This window comes from Chiloscyllium plagiosum, unplaced genomic scaffold, assembly GCF_037043375.1.
Source record: "Chiloscyllium plagiosum isolate Xiang-an unplaced genomic scaffold, Cpla_swu_hap1 HiC_scaffold_22, whole genome shotgun sequence".
NCBI classification, from domain to species: domain Eukaryota; kingdom Metazoa; phylum Chordata; class Chondrichthyes; order Orectolobiformes; family Hemiscylliidae; genus Chiloscyllium; species Chiloscyllium plagiosum.
Genome location: NW_028270160.1, coordinates 8,418,373 through 8,437,162, shown reverse-complemented (window position 1 = coordinate 8,437,162; position 18,790 = coordinate 8,418,373). Strand labels below are relative to the sequence as shown.

Sequence of the window (18,790 nt, the reverse complement as noted above, 5' to 3'; positions counted from 1 at the left end):
GCATCTAGAAGAAATGCATGCGCACATGGGGAGAACGTGCAAACTGCTCACAGGTAGTTGCCTGAGGCTGGAATTGAACCAGGATCCCTGTGCGAACCACTGAGCCACCATGCCACCCCATTTAAAAAGAGACCTATGGAGCAATTTCTTCACGCAGAGGGTGGTGAGTGTCTGGAACAAGCTGCCAGAGGAAGTGGTGGAGGTTGGTACAATTACAACGTTAAAAAGGCATTTAAGATGGGTATGTGAATAGGAAAGTTTAGAAGGATATGGGCTAAATGCTGGCAAACGGAACTAGATTAAAGTTAGAATATCTGGTCAGCGTGAATGAGTCGGATTGAAGGGTCTGTTTCCATGCTGTACATCTCTATGACTCTAGATTGCGATGGTGTGTGTGACTGTGAGATTTCAATGACAAACAGCTAATAGGTTAGAAACACACATTTCCTCTTGTAGGGGAGACTAGATAGGAATGCCAGAGAAACACAAGGGAGAGCAATATTATTATATGTCTTTTATTTTTATTTGAAACTGTTTGAATAATTATCACCTTGGTAAAGTCACCGACAGACCGAGTGGTATTGACTTCACAGGGATGATGAGCTGCTGCTTCTCGCAAGAGTGATAGCGCGTGCTGTGAACACAGCCCAGACACACAAGGATCATCATTTGCTGTGTGGTCCATCTCTGTTGGATGATGCCTTGCTGCAACTCAGGGTGATCGGGTGAGTTGTTGAGATGCGACATTTTGTAGAAGCAGAGCGGCGACATAAAGAGGGTATTCAGCCCACCATGTCCTGGAGGTTCTCTCGAGAACAACTTAGCTAATTCCGGTATCTCTCTCTCTCCATTCCACGCCAGCCCATGGTGAACTGCACACAGCTGACAGATTCTTACTGCAAGAGTTGTAGTTTGAGGGGGTGTGGAGTGATAACAAGTTAAATCCTCACAGTAATTTGGCAACGTTCTTGAAAGGAAAACAATGACCAGGAGATCAGAAGACACGATGGCTTTTTTTAATAAACCATTAAAATATCTACTGGAAAAATTACATTGAATGATAAAACCAAGTTAAACCAGTTGGTACTTCATAGAGCAGGTCTTCAATGCATTGCTTTAAGACCAGACCAGGCCAGACCAGCGTAATATACAACTGCATGAAATCCCCTGCGGTTCATAAGAAATAATTTTTGTTTTCTTTCAGTAGTCTGTATATCAAGGTATTGCGGCTTTTGTATTTAAATTTAAAAAGAGTCGCCAAATCAAAACAGATATAATTTTAAGTCCATGCTTTTCCAGTTAATGTGTCACAGAGATTTCCCCTTCCTTACCCCATTTAAAAAAAAATCTAAACTAATCCTGTGAATGGATCTGGAAATCCCACAGTCCTTCTCCGACAGTTTCCATGACTCTGTCGGTGTGGAACCGAACATAGTGCAGTTTGTCTGCATCTACCCACACCCCTAGACAAACAATGCCACCCCCTCCCCCAACCCAAACAAAATCGAGTTTCACTTCAGCAGAGCCTGCTGCCAACATTGAAACCCATCTAGGTCCAGGCCTCATTGGCTCCGCACTTACAGGGCTCCCTATGTGAGCTTGATCGAACTCATGTGGTGCATGTTCCTTGGCTCATTTCTAAAACTTTACTTGCTTGTGGTAAGACTATCATTCCATCTTCCACTTTCATGTTACACAACTCATGTTGCCCATTATAAATGGCTACCTCCTCTCCAACAGTGACCTCACTGGGGTTATTTACTGCCTGCACCCAGTTCTGACCCAGTCAAGAACTGCCTGGTATGTTGGACTGTTCCAGTGTTTAACAACAGATGAGGCAGTCATTCCAGGGGTGTTGAGGCAACACCCTGAATAAATGACTCGCTCACCATCCACAAATCTACAGCTCACCATGATCTAATACCAGATTCAAACCCACTTAAATACCAGGGTGTGGTGGGGACAAAGAAATGGAAGGGAGGGTGGAAACCTGGCTTGTATCTTACAGTGACGTAGGGAGATGGCTAGGGATGATTCAGAGTTGGGCTTGGGCCCTGGTAACACGTTTGGCATTTTGCTGTGCACAGCCAACACAGGGTGTGCGTGTATGCACACATAATGAATCTGTAACTCACCTAACATTGTTCTACTCATACTTCAGTGTAGCCCATTCAGACATTAAACTGAGGTCATGTCCACCCATGCTGTTGGGCACTAAATGTCCCACTTTGCCATTCAAAAAGCAGCACCCGGTCCAGTTACTGGCCAAAGTTTTTCCCTCAACCAACATCTAAAACACATCTTTTACCTTATTGCTGCTTGTTAAAGATTGCTGAGTGGGCAAATTTGGTTGCCTCAATTCCTAACAGTACAACAGTGACTACACTTCAAAAGCAATTCATTGGTTGTAAAGCGCTTTGGAATACCCTGAGGTCATGAAAGGCAATACATACACACACACACACACACACACACACACACACACACACACACACACACACACACACACACACACACACACACACACACACACACACACACACACACACACACACACACACATATATATAAATCCCGATTTGTTTTCACAGATACACACAAACTCTCACACACGCAGTGGTCTTAATCTCCGCACTATGTAGAAGACACAAAGGCTTCAGATATACAAATTTGCAAACTTGCTGCACGGAACACAGAAAGGAAATTCATTTGTGCTATTATATGAATTGGAGACATAGTACTGGTGGAGGAGGAGCTCTGGTGAGCGAGAGAGAGTGACTATTCTGACTTGCACAGCAGATCCGAGTTTATCACAGATGTTAACGCACACCAAATTAAACAGCGCATAACTAATCAGAACCAACTTTGTTTCACTTGGGAAAAGTCATTTGCAGCAACAGCAACCATACCAGTCAGACACTATCCAGATTTTCCTAGCTACCATCAGTTCTGAGGAAGGGACACTGGACCTGAAATGTTAACTCTGATTTCTCTGCACAGATGCTGCCAGACCTGTTGAGCTTTTCCAGCAATTTCTGTTAACGTTTCTGATTCAGAGCATCCACAGCTCTTTCTGTTTTTACTATGCACATTAAATTCACCATTACAGATTCAGGACAAGGAAAGATTGCATATCCAACCCAGTTATGGCTTTTTGTTGTGGTTTTTCACTGTGTCAGCTTCTGCAGGTGACTTGATCATCGTATCTTGCCGCACATCCTGAATCTTCATACGCATTGCAAATGTCAAAAAAAAAAGTCAAAGCCTTAATAATCAAAACAATGCAACTTGTGCTTTTGTAGAGACAGAGATAAACAATGCTGAAAGATGCCCTTTATACATTTTAAAGCCAGTATTCACAGTCCCATAAGAGAGTAGCCACTCCCCCCCCACAACCACACACCCCCCCACCCCTTACTCCTGCTATTCAAAAGCACACCCATGTGCCAGGACTAAAGTCTCCAGTTTTATTCTATTTGGGATTTCAATCCCAAATAGCCGTCTCTCTTATTGGACACAGGTAAAGAAAAATAAAGTGGTCTTTCTGCCTGACAAGATGAATGTAGGGCCATGATCCCATGCAAATAGGTTTTGATTAAAAATTAAATTTTGAATACAAAATTCCAGTTGACGCCAAAATTGCATCTATACTACAATATGACAGGTCAACGTTAACCACCACAGAATGCTAGCCGTGTAGCTAGCCTGACCAATTGCTCTTGGTGCAATGTTGCCAGCACAGTCTCTGCTTCATACCACCACCCAGTCTGGCATCAACTGTCTATTGTTGTCTCTCTCTCTCTCTCCCCCCCTCCCAGGTACATGCTGATACCAGGATGGTTTCGAAGCTCAATGAGAAGGGAGTCCGAGGAGTCCTTGAGCACAGATATCGAATCGTGCAGCTGATGGGGCAAGCTGCCGTTAGGTTTGGGCATCGTGGTGCTGATGAGCTTGTAGCAACTCGTTTTCATTGATGGTGTCCAGCAGAAGACACACCGGTTCCTCTGTGACCATGTCTGGAACGTGCTGTTCCTTGCAATCCTGTTGCTCGTGCGCTTCAGCAAGGCCTTCCTCCCTCATGTCTGCTCGGGGACATGACTCACACATGTTACAGCTGTCACAGAACTCCATCGCACCCCCCAAACCGTCAATCAGACCATCCAGCTCCTTTGGGTCATTGTCTCTGTTGCAAACACAGACCTCGATGCCGGAATCGCCGGTGAACCTACGATGTCTCCCTGGCGTCTTGTCCACATCCTTGATTTCCAAACAGGCCTGGTGGTGCCAGTTTTCAATCTTCGAGGAAGAGCTGGGGTAATAGTCAGTGAGTTGCTCTTTCTCGGGGCAGCTCAGCTCCTCCTCCAGCTCTAGGCAGCACGCATGCACAGGCTCGAGTTCTGAGGCAGGACCTAGATCGTCCGCCTGGTTCACCGTCGCAGATTTGTTCGAGCCACTCTCAGAGTACACCAGGGATGAGTCCAGGTCTAGAGTGCTGCCCTGACGGGGCACCACCTCGCAGACTGTCGGCACAGAGTTACTCGGGGTGTTGGGGGACCTGGCTGGTTCGGGATTTGAGGAGCTATTACAGTCTGTGACACACTGCTGATGAAGAAAGGCACTGTAGGGAGGTGGAGGAGTCACTGGTCTGTTCACCACTTCTTCATAAGGAGGTAGCAGATAACTTGGCAAAAATCCTGGTCGTTGTTTCCGGAAGGGATTGGGAGGGAAGAAACAAAGAAAGAAAAATATATTAATATTCATAATGCAAACATATTTAATCACCTTATTAGAACTAATTACTCTCTCTACACAGAATCGTGAACACAGCCCGGTCCATCACACAAGCCAACCTCCTGATGAAGGGCTTTTGCCCGAAACGTCGACTCTCCTGTTCCTCGGATGCTGCCTGACCTGCTGTGCTTTTCCAGCACCACACTGTTCAACTCCCATCCACTGACTCATCTAGATTTCTCGATGATGTTCGCTGTCTTTTCCTAAGACAGTCAACATCAAAGACCCCTCCCACCCCAGTTATAATCTCTTCCAACCTCTTCATACAGGCAGAAGATACAAAAGCTTAAACGCAAGGACCATCAGATGGAAAGCTCCTTCCCTGCTGTTATTAGGCTGCTGAATGGACGTCTCAAATTTAATGTTGATCTCGCTCTTTGTGCGCCCTCTCTGTAGCTGTGACAGTGTATTCCTCACTCTGTTCTGTTTCCCTTAGATCTTTGTACAGTATGATCTGCCTGTACTGAACACAAAACTCTTCACTGATTTATTACTGTCACGTGTATCTAGGTACGATAAAAAAAAATTAAATCTAAATGGCCAGGGCACGAGCAACTCAGGAATCTTGGGCTGCTTGTCTGAAGATCTCGGAGGGTGGCCTGACAGGTTATAACAGCAGGAAGGTTATGTTGGGGCTGTACAGGACTTTGGTGAGGCCACAGCTGGAATACTGTGTGCAGGTCTGGCCCGTACTCTACAGGAAGGATGGGATTGCACTGGACGGGGTGCAGAGGAGATTCTCCAGAATGTTACCTGGGATGGAACAACTCAGTGATGGAGAGGGGCTGGATAAGCTTAGGTTATTTTCTTTGGAGCAGGGAAGATTGAAGTGGGTATAAAATTGTGAGGGTGGGTAGGATACAGCTGTTACCTTCAATTGGAGGGTCAGAAACAAGGGAGCATAACTTTAAAAGTGAGAGGCACATTTATAGGGGATTTGAGGCAAAACCTTTTCACCCAGGTGGTGGGGGTCTGGAATGCACTGGTGGGCAGCTGATGCAGGAAACTTCAACCTTTATAAAGAACTTGGCTGAGAGTTGAAATGTCATAACATTCAAGGTCACAGTGGCATAGCTTTGACAGTGCAGATTTGATGGACCTAAGGGCCTCTGCTCTATTCTGTGATTCCCTATCCAAGGGATCCAGAACAGCCAGTTTACAACTCTCTCTTTCATCACAATTAACATCCCCTTCCTTCTTTCTGCACTGGACCTAACGACAATCCCTCAAGTTCTGCCAAAAAGTGTGGCAGGACAGGTTACTAGGGTAGTTAAGGCGGCATATGGAAATTTGCCTTTATCAGTCTGGTCCATGTTATAACAGCAGAAAGGTCATGTTGGGACTGTACAGGACTTTGGTGAGGCCATGGCTGGAGTACTGGGTGCAGGTCTAGCCCACACTCTACAGGAAGGATGGGATTGCACTGGAGTACTGTGTCCATTCTCCAATCCCTTTTAGTTTTACAGAGGAGTCCTAATGGACTCAAAATGTTAACTATTCCTCTCGACAGATGCTGCCAGACCTACTGAGTTTCTCCAGCATTTTGTGTTTGTTTCAGATTTCCAGCATCCACAGTATCTTGCTTTTATTAGACAAGATCAATCGTCCTTCAGCATATTGCACTTTATCACATGAATGATTCAAGGCCCAGGTGAAAAACTCAAAGGCAAATGAGTAAATATCATTTAACTCTTTGCACCAACTTACTTTGATACAGAACCTTTAACATAATACAACACTCCCAGGTGCTTTACGGGAGCTAATAGTAGACATCATACACTTAGCATCAGAAGGAGATACTAGGAAGAATGACAAAGGGCAAGGTTTTAAACAGACAGAGATGTAAACGATGAGGATCTGAGGGAAGGAGTTGTAGGGTTAATACAACCAAAGAGATGACAACCAATGATTGGACAATAGTAATCTTTCTGCTCCCATATCAATAAATTTTGATGCAATCTGCAACTCAGTTATAGTTTACTGTCCTTGTGTCGATATCAATTGAAATCAGCTTAAGATTCTGGTATTAAATGTGTGCAGATATTTCAGAGGATGATTGACCTGAGGAGATTACAGAGATAGGAAAGTGGTGGGGGGTCATACAGAGATTTGAAAACAAGAGTATAAACCTTAAGTTTCAAAATTGTCACAGGAATAATGACGCTGATGGATTTTTTTTAACCAATGTCTCCAAGGGTCAGAGTATTGAGTACAGGAGTTGGGAGGTCATGTTGCGGCTGTACAGGACATTGGTTAGGCCACTGTTGGAATATTGCGTGCAATTCTGGTCTCCTTCCTATCGGAAAGATGTTGTGAAACTTGAAAGGGTTCAGAAAAGATTTACAAGGATGTTGCCAGGGTTGGAGGATTTGAGCTACAGGGAGAGGCTGAACAGGGAGGAGCTGTTTTCCCTGGAGTGTTGGAGGCTGAGGGGTGACCTTATAGTGGTTTACAAAATTATGATGTGAGTGGATAGGATAAATAGACAAAGTCTTTTCTCTGGGGTCGGGGAGTCCAGAAGTAGAGGGCATAGGTTTAGGGTGAGAGGGGAAAGATATAAAAGGGGCAACTTTTTCACTTTGAGGGTGATGCATGTATGGAATGAGCTGCCAGAGGATGTGGTGGAGGCTGGTACAATTACAACATTTAAGAGGCATTTGGATGGGTTTATGAATAGGAAGGGTTTGGAGGGATATGGGCCGGGTGCTGGCAGGTGGGACTAGATTGGGTTGGGATATCTGGTCGGCATGGACGAGTTGGACCGAAGGGTCTGTTTCCATGCTGTACATCTCTATGACTCTATGAATATTGTAGCTATGATGTGAAGATGCCAGTGTTGGACCTGGGGTGGGCAAAGTCAGAAGTCACATGACACTGGGTTATAATCCAATAATCTATTTGAAATCACAAGCTTTCGAAGTGTAGCCCCCGAGTCAAGACTTCAGCTGATGAAGAAGCAGAGCTCTGAAAGTTTGTGAATTCACAAACCTGTTAGACTAGAAACTCGCACCATGTGACTTCTGATTTTGTCCATGAATATTAAACTGGCTAAGTCCTCAGTTACAACTACTGAATTCTAGACCGTCTGTCTCAAAGAAAACTAAACACCGGGAAAGAAAAGTCTTTTTAAAGAAAAGAACAATGAAAAAGCAAAGTGGCGATAGGTCAGATATTTCAGTTGTGAAGTTAGCAGGAACACCTTTCATGAAGAAATCATCACCTACTTTGCGCTTTCTACGGTCCTCACTCTGAGACCACGTGCAAAACACACTCGCAACTTTGAGCTTAGAAAATCTGCGAAAGTATGGCAGTGTGAAAATTTTGATAGATCGGTACAAATATGAATACAAGGATAGTAAAATGTTGCTGGTTTGCAGATTACATCAACATTTATGGACACAGAAACAAAGATTGTTCTTTTTGATGCAGAATTCTTTAAAAGCCAAGTATCTAGTTTTCTGCCTCTGCCCTCACAAGATGCTCCTGAAATTGTTTTTGCCAGAGACCGCAAATGGATGTAATTTCTTGCAAGTCACAGTCCAAGCAGTTCTGTTACCTGCCACCAGAGGGCAGAGTCAGCATGCTCCTCTCCTAAAAGTCATCATTGTCCTACCAGCCCATTGGGCAGCTGTCTCATTACAGTAACCTGACAATCACCATGCCTGAGGTGAAGGGGACAGGTGGAGAGGTATAGAGAGAGAGAGAGAGACAGACAGACAGAGAGAGAGGGAGACAGAGACAGAAGGAGAGACAGAGAGAGAGAGAGAGAGAGACAGAGACAGAGAGAGATCCTTCATGGTAACCTCAGCCAGTGCAGAAATTGAACGCAGATTGCTGACATCACTCTGCATGGCAATGGCTGGTTTCCAATTTGCAAAAGGCAATGAACCACTGAATAAGGATAGTCAATGGATTACAGCATTATGGGATGGAGTGGGCAAAACACACAGAAATGTTCAAATCAGCCTTAAAGTGTACTGAATGGTAGGGCTGCATTGACAGGCTGAGTGACTTCCTGTTCCTACCTTCCTTCCTAAAGTTTATGAAGAAGGCTTTAGGCAGTAGTTCAGTTGATCATTCATTCTAATTAAATAGATCAGGGAATGCTCGAGTATCTTAGTTTTAAAAGCCCAGCCTAGCCTTGATGTCAGGAGGGGAACAGTGAGACAAGCTGCTGTCTCATGGACTGGAGCTAAGTCACTGAATGCTATGAAACAAGAGAGTGGGATCTATTCCTGGTTGTGGTGAAGATCTGTTCATTGAAGTTACTTACTACAGAAAATTTACATTCAGTGATCTCCTGAGTGATCCTAAATCCTAAAAGCCCCCCCACTCCCCCAAAACAAATCAGCCTTTTCTTTCACACTCCCAAAAGCCCACATTGTTTTGGGTTGATTGGAAAGTATATGCACAAGGTGAAGCAGGACTAATGGGCCAGAAGGTCTTTTCAGTCTGAAGAACGGTCACTGGATCCGAAACATTAACTCTGCTTTCTCTCCACAGATGCTGAGTTTCTCCAGCAATTTCCATTTTTGTTCTCGAGGGTTTTTAACCTGAATGTTATTGGTTACATGAGTAAGATTGTGGATAGGAAGGTGAATTGACACACTGTAGCTTTCTGATGCCAATGTCATTCTGAATGAATGAAAGACTCTGGCATGATTGTGTACACATGAGAAACCAGGATAGAGAGCGAGATGATTTCACTCTAGTTTGCAGCTTTGTGAGTAATATTCCATTCTGGCCATGGGCTGCTCTCTAGACTACATAAAGAGGGGTGCCCACCATCAGCAGCCAGTGCACAAGTTAACAACAAGGGAGAATTTTCCTTTATTCAATTTTTGCCTGACTTAAAAGAGGCGGAGGAAGGAATGAGAGACAGCAAGAGAGAGCATGCATGAGTGAGTCCGAAAGCGAGTGAATGAGAGCAAAAGTATGAGAGTGTGAGTGAGTGAGTGAGAGAGAGAGAGTGAGAGAGTGAGAGAAAATGGCACAAAGAGATGTGTACGTGCTTGTGTGCACCCACACACACATATGCACACATATATTCAAACATTAGCACATACCTCACCAAGGGATGGACAGTGATAGATTCCAAGTGAACACATACACAGAAAGGAAGAAAGACATAGACAAGGAGACAGACAGATGTATAAACACAAAGATTGGCATGTACCACAGACACTGAAACAGAAGAGGTGAGGGTAAGGGAGGAGAGAAGGGGACAAAGGAAAGATAGATAAGGGAAGGCTGGGAGGAAAATAAAGAGAGAGAGAGACACACACAGATTTACGAATCTCATATTTAAAAATAATTGGCCCAATATTAATGGTCATTTCTACGAGTTCCAGATTTCTACTGTCCTTTTGTAATGTTTGTATTGAAGTTTGGTTGTAATTTTAACATCAGTCTCTCCCCATTGAGAGACCCAACTTTTGAACCAGTGGAAATTAGGTAAAAGGGGGAGAAACTCCTTGCTGACCTTACTATTTTAATGTCGCAGAATAAGAAATCTTCACAGAATACATATTTGAAAAGATGACATTAAATTTATATAATTTAAATAAAAACAGCCCAAATGAATAGCACGTCCTTCCAGGTTTTTTAAAAACAAAATTCCCTTTTCCTGGGCTTGCGGAAGTGAAAGATCCTGCAGCACTGTACTCCAAGTGTAAACCTAGATCTCAAGTACTGAATGCATCTGGTCATGAACAGAATTATCACTGCTCCCTTCCTGTATTTAACTGATATCCATCCATTTGAAGACAGAAGTAGGAATCAAATGAATCGCTACAAGGACCAGCCCTCTGTTGCAAGTCCTGAAACCCTGGTATTAATCTCTCTGCTTACACCTAATTCAGCAAGCATCAGTCCACTAGAACTGGTCTCTCCTGCTGATTCCAGGACGTGCACCACACAATTTGAATTTAATAAATAAAAACAGGAATGTAAAGTTGACTAATTGAAACCATGAAATTAGCGCTGATTATCATAAAAACCCATCTGATCCACTAAACACGTTTAGGGAAGGACATCTGCCATCCTTTCCCAGTCTGAGCCACATACAATCTCAGACCCACAGCGATGTGGTTGAATCTGAGCAATTAGACAGAAAAATAAACACTTAACCAGCCCAACAAATTTCACAAGTGAGATATCCTCACCTCCCACCACTTAGAGGGTAACCTTCAGCCCCAAGCCTGTATCAAAGACTCAGGTGTGGCCAGTACTTGGTTAACAAAAACAAGTAAAAGGTTTCTTCTTTTTCTATTTTAATCCAGAGATGAGCCAGAACTTACTATCACAGAAACTACAGTTGACATGAAGAACAGAAACACGTTGGAGAGGAAGCTAGACAAATGAGGGAGAAGAGAGATGATGATCAGCTGATGTAGAATGGGAGGCCATTCACACGGAGCAATGGTCTGTTGCTACCTTGTTAAATTTCATATAATTGTGCATTACCTTTGCACCAAAACTGGAAGAAAAATGGCTGAACTGCCAAATGTAAAATAAGATCAAACACATCAGAAATGCAGATGGCCAAAGACGCAAAACATTGACAGCAATACACCCCTGTAAGACAGACAAGTCAATGGTGTCAAAGGGCTAATGATAATGCACCATGGTTCAGGGATGACGAGCTCCAGTAAAGACACATACTCAGGTAGAGTGGGAGCAAGGAGTAGTTCCGGGCTCCTTGGTAGGCGATAAGGTTTATCTCCCGCTGCCGTTGCTGCTGTTGCAGACGGAGCTTGGCTCGCCGGTGGTGACAGACACAGCAACAGCTCAGGATGATGATGATGGTCCAAACCAGCCAGAACCCTGTGGACAGAAAGACAAGCAAAATATCACACCGCTGAATTACATTGTAGTGACTCCAGACATGCAGTTTCTGCTATCCAGTTGACTGTACAAACACTGAAACCTAGAAAATAGGAGCAAGGGTGTTCTCCATTACCAATTCGACCGTAGTGCATTGTAAGGGATCTACATTTGCTTATACTAACCTTTTTATGTTGACATTCTTACAGAAGCTTTTACAGTCTGCTTTTATGTTCCATACTAATTTACTCTCATACTCTATTTTCTTCCACTTAATCAATTGGTTGGTCTCCTTTGCTGAATTCTAAGTTGCCCCCAATCCTCCAGTTTGCCTTCTTTCTCTCGCCACTTTATATGGACTCTGCTTTGGATCGAACACTATCCTTAATTTTGCTCGTTAGCCATTGATACCACTAAACCTAAAAAAAGTTCACAAAATGGATGCTAAATTAAAATGGAAATTGCACAAGACTTTCCAAATGAATCAAAGAATTCTTGTGACGTTTAGTGAAAGTAAATAGTCACAACATATCCATCTCTGGGAGATCAGCAGGATGGTCACAGACTGGTTAAAACTGCCAGCAGCAACACTCTCTTTCAATTGTCCTAGTTGGGAGGCAATTTGCAAGAATAAATAATCCCCAATACTTTGAATTCATTGACTATGTTGTGGTTCTGTTCGCCGAGCTGGAAATTTGTGTTGCAGATGTTTCGTCCCCAGTCTAGGTGACATCCTCAGTGCTTGGGAGCCTCCTGTGAAGCGCTTCTGTGATGTTTCCTCCGGCATTTGTAGTGGTTTGAATCTGCCGCTTCCGGTTGTCAGTTTCAGCTGTCCGCTGCAGTGGCCGGTATATTGGGTCCAGGTCGATTTGCTTATTGATTGATTCTGTGGATGAATGCCATGCCTCTAGGAATTCCCTGGCTGTTCTGTGTGGTTTTTCCTATAATAGTAGTGTTGTCCCAGTCGAATTCATGTTGCTCGTCATCTGAGTGTGTGGCTACTAAGGATAGCTGGTCATGTCATTTCGTGGCTAGTTGGTGTTCATGGATGTGGATCGTTAGCTGTCTTCCTGTTTGTCCTATGTAGTGTTTTGTGCAGTCCTTGCAAGGGATTTTGTACACTACATTGGTTTTGCTTATGCTGGGTATTGGGTCCTTTGTCCTGGTGAGTTGTTGTCGGAGGATGGCTGTTGGTTTGGGTGCTGTTATGAGTCCTAGTGGTCACAGTAGTCTGGCTGTCAGTTCAGAAATGTTTGATGTATGGTAAAGTGGCTAGTCCTTTGGGTTGTGGCATGTCCTCATTCCGTTGTCTTTCCCTTAGGCATCTGTTGATGAAATTGCATGGGTATCAGTTTTTGGCGAATACATTGTAGAGGTGTTCTTCCTCTTTTTGAAGTTCTATTGTGCTGCAGTGTGTTGTGGCCCTTCTGAACAGTGTCTTGATGCAACTTCTTTTGTGTGTGTTGGGGTGGTTGCTTTTGTAGTTCAGGACTTGGTCTGTGTGTGTGGCTTTCCTGTATACCTTTGTGGTAAATTCTCCGTTCGGTGTTCTCTGTACCATCACATCTAGGAATGGGAGTTGGTTATCCTTTTCTTCCTCTCTAGTGAATGGGATTCCTGTGAGTGTGGAGTTGATGATCCGGTGTGTGTTCTCTATTTCTGTGTTTTTAATGGTTATAAAGGTGTCATCCACATATCTGACCCAGAGTTTGGGTTGAATTTGCGGAATGACTGTTTGTTCTAACCTTTGCATTACTGCTTTTGCTATGAGTCCCGAGATCGGTGAGCCCATGGGTATGCCGAAGATTTGTCCATATGTTGGTTGTTGAATGTGAAGTGTGTTGTGAGGCACAGGTCCAGTAGTTTGAGTATGCCGTCTTTGTTGATAGGTTCCCCATCTTGTTGTCTGTTCTGTATGTCCAGCAGGTTGGCTATTGTTTCTCTGGCTAGGGTTTTGTCGATAGAGGTGAACAGTGACGTTACGTCGAATGAGACCATGGTTTCTTCCTTGTCTATATGTATGTTTCTGATGATGTCCAAGAATTCCTGTGTTGATTGTATAGAGTGTCTGGATCCGCTGATCAGGTGTTTCAGTTTCTGCTGTAGTTCTTTAGCCAGTTTGTGTGATGGTGTCCCTGGGAGTGATACTATGGGTCTGAGTGGGGTGTCTGGTTTGTGCACTTTAGGTAGTCCATAGAATCTGGGGGTGTTGTTGCTTTCAGGTTTCATTCTTTGTAGGTCAGACCTGGTTATCTGTCCGTTTTTTTGTAGGTTCCTCAGCGTGTTGTTTATCCTATTGGTGAGCTGTGGGGTGGGGTCAAACTCCCTCTTTTGGTAGGTGTTGGTATCTGCAAGTAGTTGTTGCGCTTTTTGGATGTAGTCTGTTTTGTCCAGGATGACCGTCATTCTGCCTTTGTCTACTGGTAGTATGATTGACTATTGGCAATTTTAAAACTGCAATCCCCATGGGCTAGGGGGAAGTGAAAAGGAGCAAAATAAAAATTCTGTAGATTTCAATTTGTCCAAAACTCTGCCATTTTTATCTTAAGGTGCAACAATTCCCAAACACCCATCACCTTTATGTTGTGAACCTCTATTGATCTTAGAATTAAAAACTCACTTATTGAGTTCAAATGCCCCCACGGCTTTGTCCCTCTTTATCTCTGTGCGTTCACCCACCCTGACAACCCGGAGATCCCCGCTCTGAAGACAGGGCTGCCAGTAAAGGGGCCGAGGATATTGAGAATGCCTCAATCGCTGGAATTCCCTCTCAAACTTCTCGGCCTTTAAAGATATTCTTCAAACCCCATCTGTCAGAACAAGCTGAAGGTCTCCTGTCCTAATATTCCCTTGGACAGTTCAGTGTTACCTTGACAACACACTCGCAAAACACTTGGGTCTTTTTACAGCATTAGCGTCCCTGCGCTGGATACTTACCTCTGGTGAAAACATGAAATACAGTATAAGAATAAGGGACAAACCATTCAGGACTGAGAGGAGGAAGAATTTCTTCCCTCAAAGTTGTGAACCTGTGGAATTCTCTCCCACAGGAAACTGCTGGGGCCAGTTTGTTAGATACATTCAAGAGGGAGCTGGACATAGCTCTTGCGGCTAAAGGACCAAGGGTATGGAGAGAAAGTAGGCGTGGGATGCAAAGATCGCATGATCAGCCTTGATCATATTGGATTATAGTGTAGGCTCAAAGGGCAGAATGGCCTACTCCCATTCCTATTTGTTCTGCTTCTATGTTAGAGGATCAGAGGGTCCAACTCCCTAAACTTTAAGCCGCCATAATGACCAAGTAGGGGCATCACCAGGGAGCTGCAGACTCATGTTGTCCCAGGAACAGCAACTTCACTCAAAGAGGGGTGAGGGAAAAAGCAGACTCACAAACAAATCCCTTGTACTGAAAGAAACAAAATTCGGTCCTTAATTAGGAGCCAAAATAGATACTGGTGAGGAAAATAGGGATGATCAGTTTACACGTGGATCCCACTCACTCAGCTCAGTTGCATCCGCTTTAGAATCTGGACAGCAACCAGAATTTGGAGAGCTGCTGTTTAACTGGAAGAAGATTCTGTGAACAAGCTGTGAACAAAAGCCATCTCCTTTTCTCCAGGGCCCTGCTTATGTTATAAGCGAGGTGGGACAAATCACAATTCTATGTACTAGTTATTTTCTACTCTTTGTTATGTGCATGCAGTTTGCATTAAAAAAAAAAGTCCTGTGCAAGGTCAGCAAACTGGCAAGAATGTTTCGCTCTATGACATTTAAACACTACTGGGCACGACTAATTAAGTTTCCCTTCCTCCGCTCCACCAAGCCCACATTATAGCCTTTTGGAACCCTCAGATGCTTCAGCTTCCTCTGAAATAGGCCCAAGAAATGTGTTTACTGGCACGCAGAGCAGCTACAGTTCCAGCTCATACTGCAGGAAACACATTGCTCTGTTTGGACAAGTTGTCTCACACAGCACACGCAAGCAAACAAACGCTCTGACTCAGCAAAACCACCTCAGCACAGGATGAGACAGAAAGTCCAAATTCTCTCTTTTGTACTTTAAATAGGAAAAACAGCTCACTCTCACTTCCTCTGATCACTGCTTTCCATTTCCCCCTTTTTGGGCACAAGGACACTCAACAATGTAATCTAAATAGCTGAGGACATCAACGTCTAAGGGCTTGCCAATAAAACCTACCTGTTTTGGTTAGTATTTTGCCAGAGGGTAACTTTTACGTTTCCAGATATTCACCAATATTATGTTGAAATGCACAGAAATAGGCCATTCAGCCCTCTCCCACACATGCTCCCTCAAAGACATGCGAGTTCTGGTCCTCCTCCACCACCAAATCTAAGCCACCTGCCAACTGGAGGAAGAACGCTTCATCTTCTACTTTGGGACCCTTCAAACACACGACATCAACGTCAACTTCAATAGTTTCCAAATCTCCTCTCCCCTCATCCCAGATCCAATCTGCCAACTCAGTACCACTCTCTTGGCCTGTCCATCTTGCTTCTCACCAATCCACTCCACCCTCCCTACCACATTTACGACCTACCTACATTCACCTATCGCATTCCCACCTACCTTCCCCCCAGCCCCACCCCCGACCCTCCTGTTTCTCTCTCATTCCCTTTCCCATTCCAGATGATAGGCTTATGCCTGAAACGTTGACTTTCCTGCTCCACGGATGCTGCTGTGTTTTGTCAGTGCTACCTTTTTCAATTCAGCCCACCAAGTCTGTCCTGGAGTTTAGGATCCATACAAGTCTTTTCCTCCCTTACCAGATCTTTTCTAACCCTAGCCAGTCATCCTTCTTCCTTATGTATTTGTCTAACATCCCCTTAAACCTCAAATACACTGTTTATTTCAAGTACACTGAATGGTATTGCATTCTACATTCTGCCCCACAATAAAAATAAAGTTCCCAATAATTCTTTAATCGACTCATTTGTGACTAACCCTTTATTCACCACAATTATTTCTTACCTCTCTCAAGTGACTTGGTTGCTGTTTTGAGTCATTACACAAGTGATACTCACCCAAAGACCAGATCACCCTGCGGTCTATGATCTCTGAATCCTGCGGCTGTAGACTTGGGAAACTTCAGTTACATTATTACATCACTGTCACTCTTTTGAACCTGGAATTGGCAGCTCTTCCAAATAGCTAGCACAAGTATAATGGGTTGAATGGTATGTGTAAGGCTGTATGATTCCTACACCTAGGTTGCTTTCCTTTGCTTGCCCCCCCCCATACAGAACCACACCTTGCTGTGTGTTAAATGTCATCCGCCATTTTCCTGCACACATAGCTGTCTCATTCTAGACGGCAGCAGGGTAATGCTTTAGAGCCGGGGTTTGTCCACTCTGACTATGTTTCCTTCTCTTTTCTTGTCTTTTATTCTTCTCTTTTCCTTTACAGTAGTGGACTCATTAACATTAAGGGCATTTAAATGGTCATTTGATACATAGAACAATACAGCGCAGAACAGGCCCTTCGGCCCTCGATGTTGCGCCAACCTGTGAACTATTCTCAGCTCGTCCCCCTACATTGTCTCATCATCAATGTGCTTATCTAAGGATTGTTTAAATCTCCCTTATGTGGCTGAGTTGACTATATTAGCAGGTAGGGCATTCCATGCCCTTACCACTCTCTGCATAAAGAACTTGCCTCTGACATCTGTCTCAATTCTATCACCCCTTAATTTGTAGTATGACCTCTCGTACGCGCTGATGTCATCATCCTAGGAAAAAAGATTTTCACTGTCTACCCTAGTTAATCCTCTGATCATCTTGTATGTCTCTATCAAATCCCCTCTTAGCCTTCTTTTTGCCAATGAGTACAAGTTCAAGTCTCTCAGCCTTTCCTCATAAGACCTTCCCTCCAGACCAGGCAACATCTTGGTAAATCGCCTCTGCAACTTTTCCAATGCTTCCACATCCTTCCTGAAATATGGGGACTAGACTGTACACAATATTCCAAGTGTGGCTACACCAGCGTTTTGTATAGTTGCAGCATGATATCGCGGCTCCGGAACTCAATCCCTCTACCAATGAAACCTAACATACTGTATGCCTTCTTAACAGCACTATCCACTTGGGTGGCAATTTTCAGGGATCTATGTACGTCGCCTCCAAGATCCCCCTGCACATCCACACTACCAAGGTTCTTTCCATTGACCCAGTATTCTGCTTTCCTATTATTCTTCCCTAAGTACATCACCTCACATTTATCTGCATTGAACTCCATTTACCACCTCTCAGCCCAATTCTGCAGTTTATCCAAGTCCCCCTGCAACCTGTAACACTCTTCCACACTGTTCACTACTCCACCGACTTTAGTGTTGACTGCAAATTTACGAACCCATCCACGTATGCCTGCGTCTAAGTCATTTATAAAAATGACAAACAGCAGTGGTCCCAAAACAGGTCCTTGTGCCACACCACTAGTAACTGGACTCCAGGCTGAATATTTTCCATCAACCACCACTCGCTGCCTTCTTTCAGAAAGTCAGTTTCTAATCCAAACTGCTAAATCACCCTCAATTCCATGCCTCTGCATTTTCTCCAAAAGCCTACCATGTGGAACCTTATCAAAGGCTTTACTGAAGTCCCATGTACACCATGTCAACTGCCCTACCCTCATCCACATGCTTGGTCACCTTCTCAAAAAACTCAATGAGATTTGTGAGACAAGACCTGACCTTGATGAAACCATGTTGACTATCTGAAACCAAATTGTTGTTTGCTAGATAATTATAAATCTTATCTCTTATAATCCTTTCCAAAACCTTTCCGACAATAGAAGTAAGGCTCACTGGTCTATAATTACCTGGGTCATCTCTACTGCCCTTCTTGAATAAGGGCACAACATTTGCAATCCTCCAGTCCTCTGGTACTAAACCTGTAGACAATGACGACTCAAATATCAAAGCCAAAAGCTCTGCTATATCCTCCCTAGCTTCCCAGAGAATCCTCGGATAAATCCCATCCAGCCCAGGGGACTTGTCTACTTTCACTCTTTCTAGAATGATAACACCTGTTCATAACTAACCTCTATCCTTTCTAGTCTAATATCTTGTACCTCATTCTTCTCCTCTACAATATTTTCCTTTTCCTGAGTGAAAACCGATGAGAAATATTCATTTAGCACCTCTCCAATCTCCTCAGG

General features: G+C 43.9%; 1 protein-coding gene across 5 annotated transcripts in view; it reads right to left on the bottom strand.

The window, feature by feature from the left end:
- Positions 1-501: 501 nt before the first annotated feature.
- The window catches only part of wbp1la (WW domain binding protein 1-like a), a 121,379-nt gene continuing 103,090 nt past the window's right edge, over positions 502-18,790 (bottom strand). For all 5 annotated transcript variants that reach the window (XM_043713046.2, XM_043713048.2, XM_087998724.1 and 2 more), the window contains 2 exons: positions 11,455-11,616; positions 502-4,694 (listed from right to left, as the gene is read on the bottom strand). In XM_043713046.2, coding sequence (XP_043568981.2) covers positions 3,922-4,694; positions 11,455-11,616 — 935 coding nt within the window. In that variant the 3' untranslated portion in view covers positions 502-3,921. The remainder of the gene's footprint in view (positions 4,695-11,454; positions 11,617-18,790) is intronic.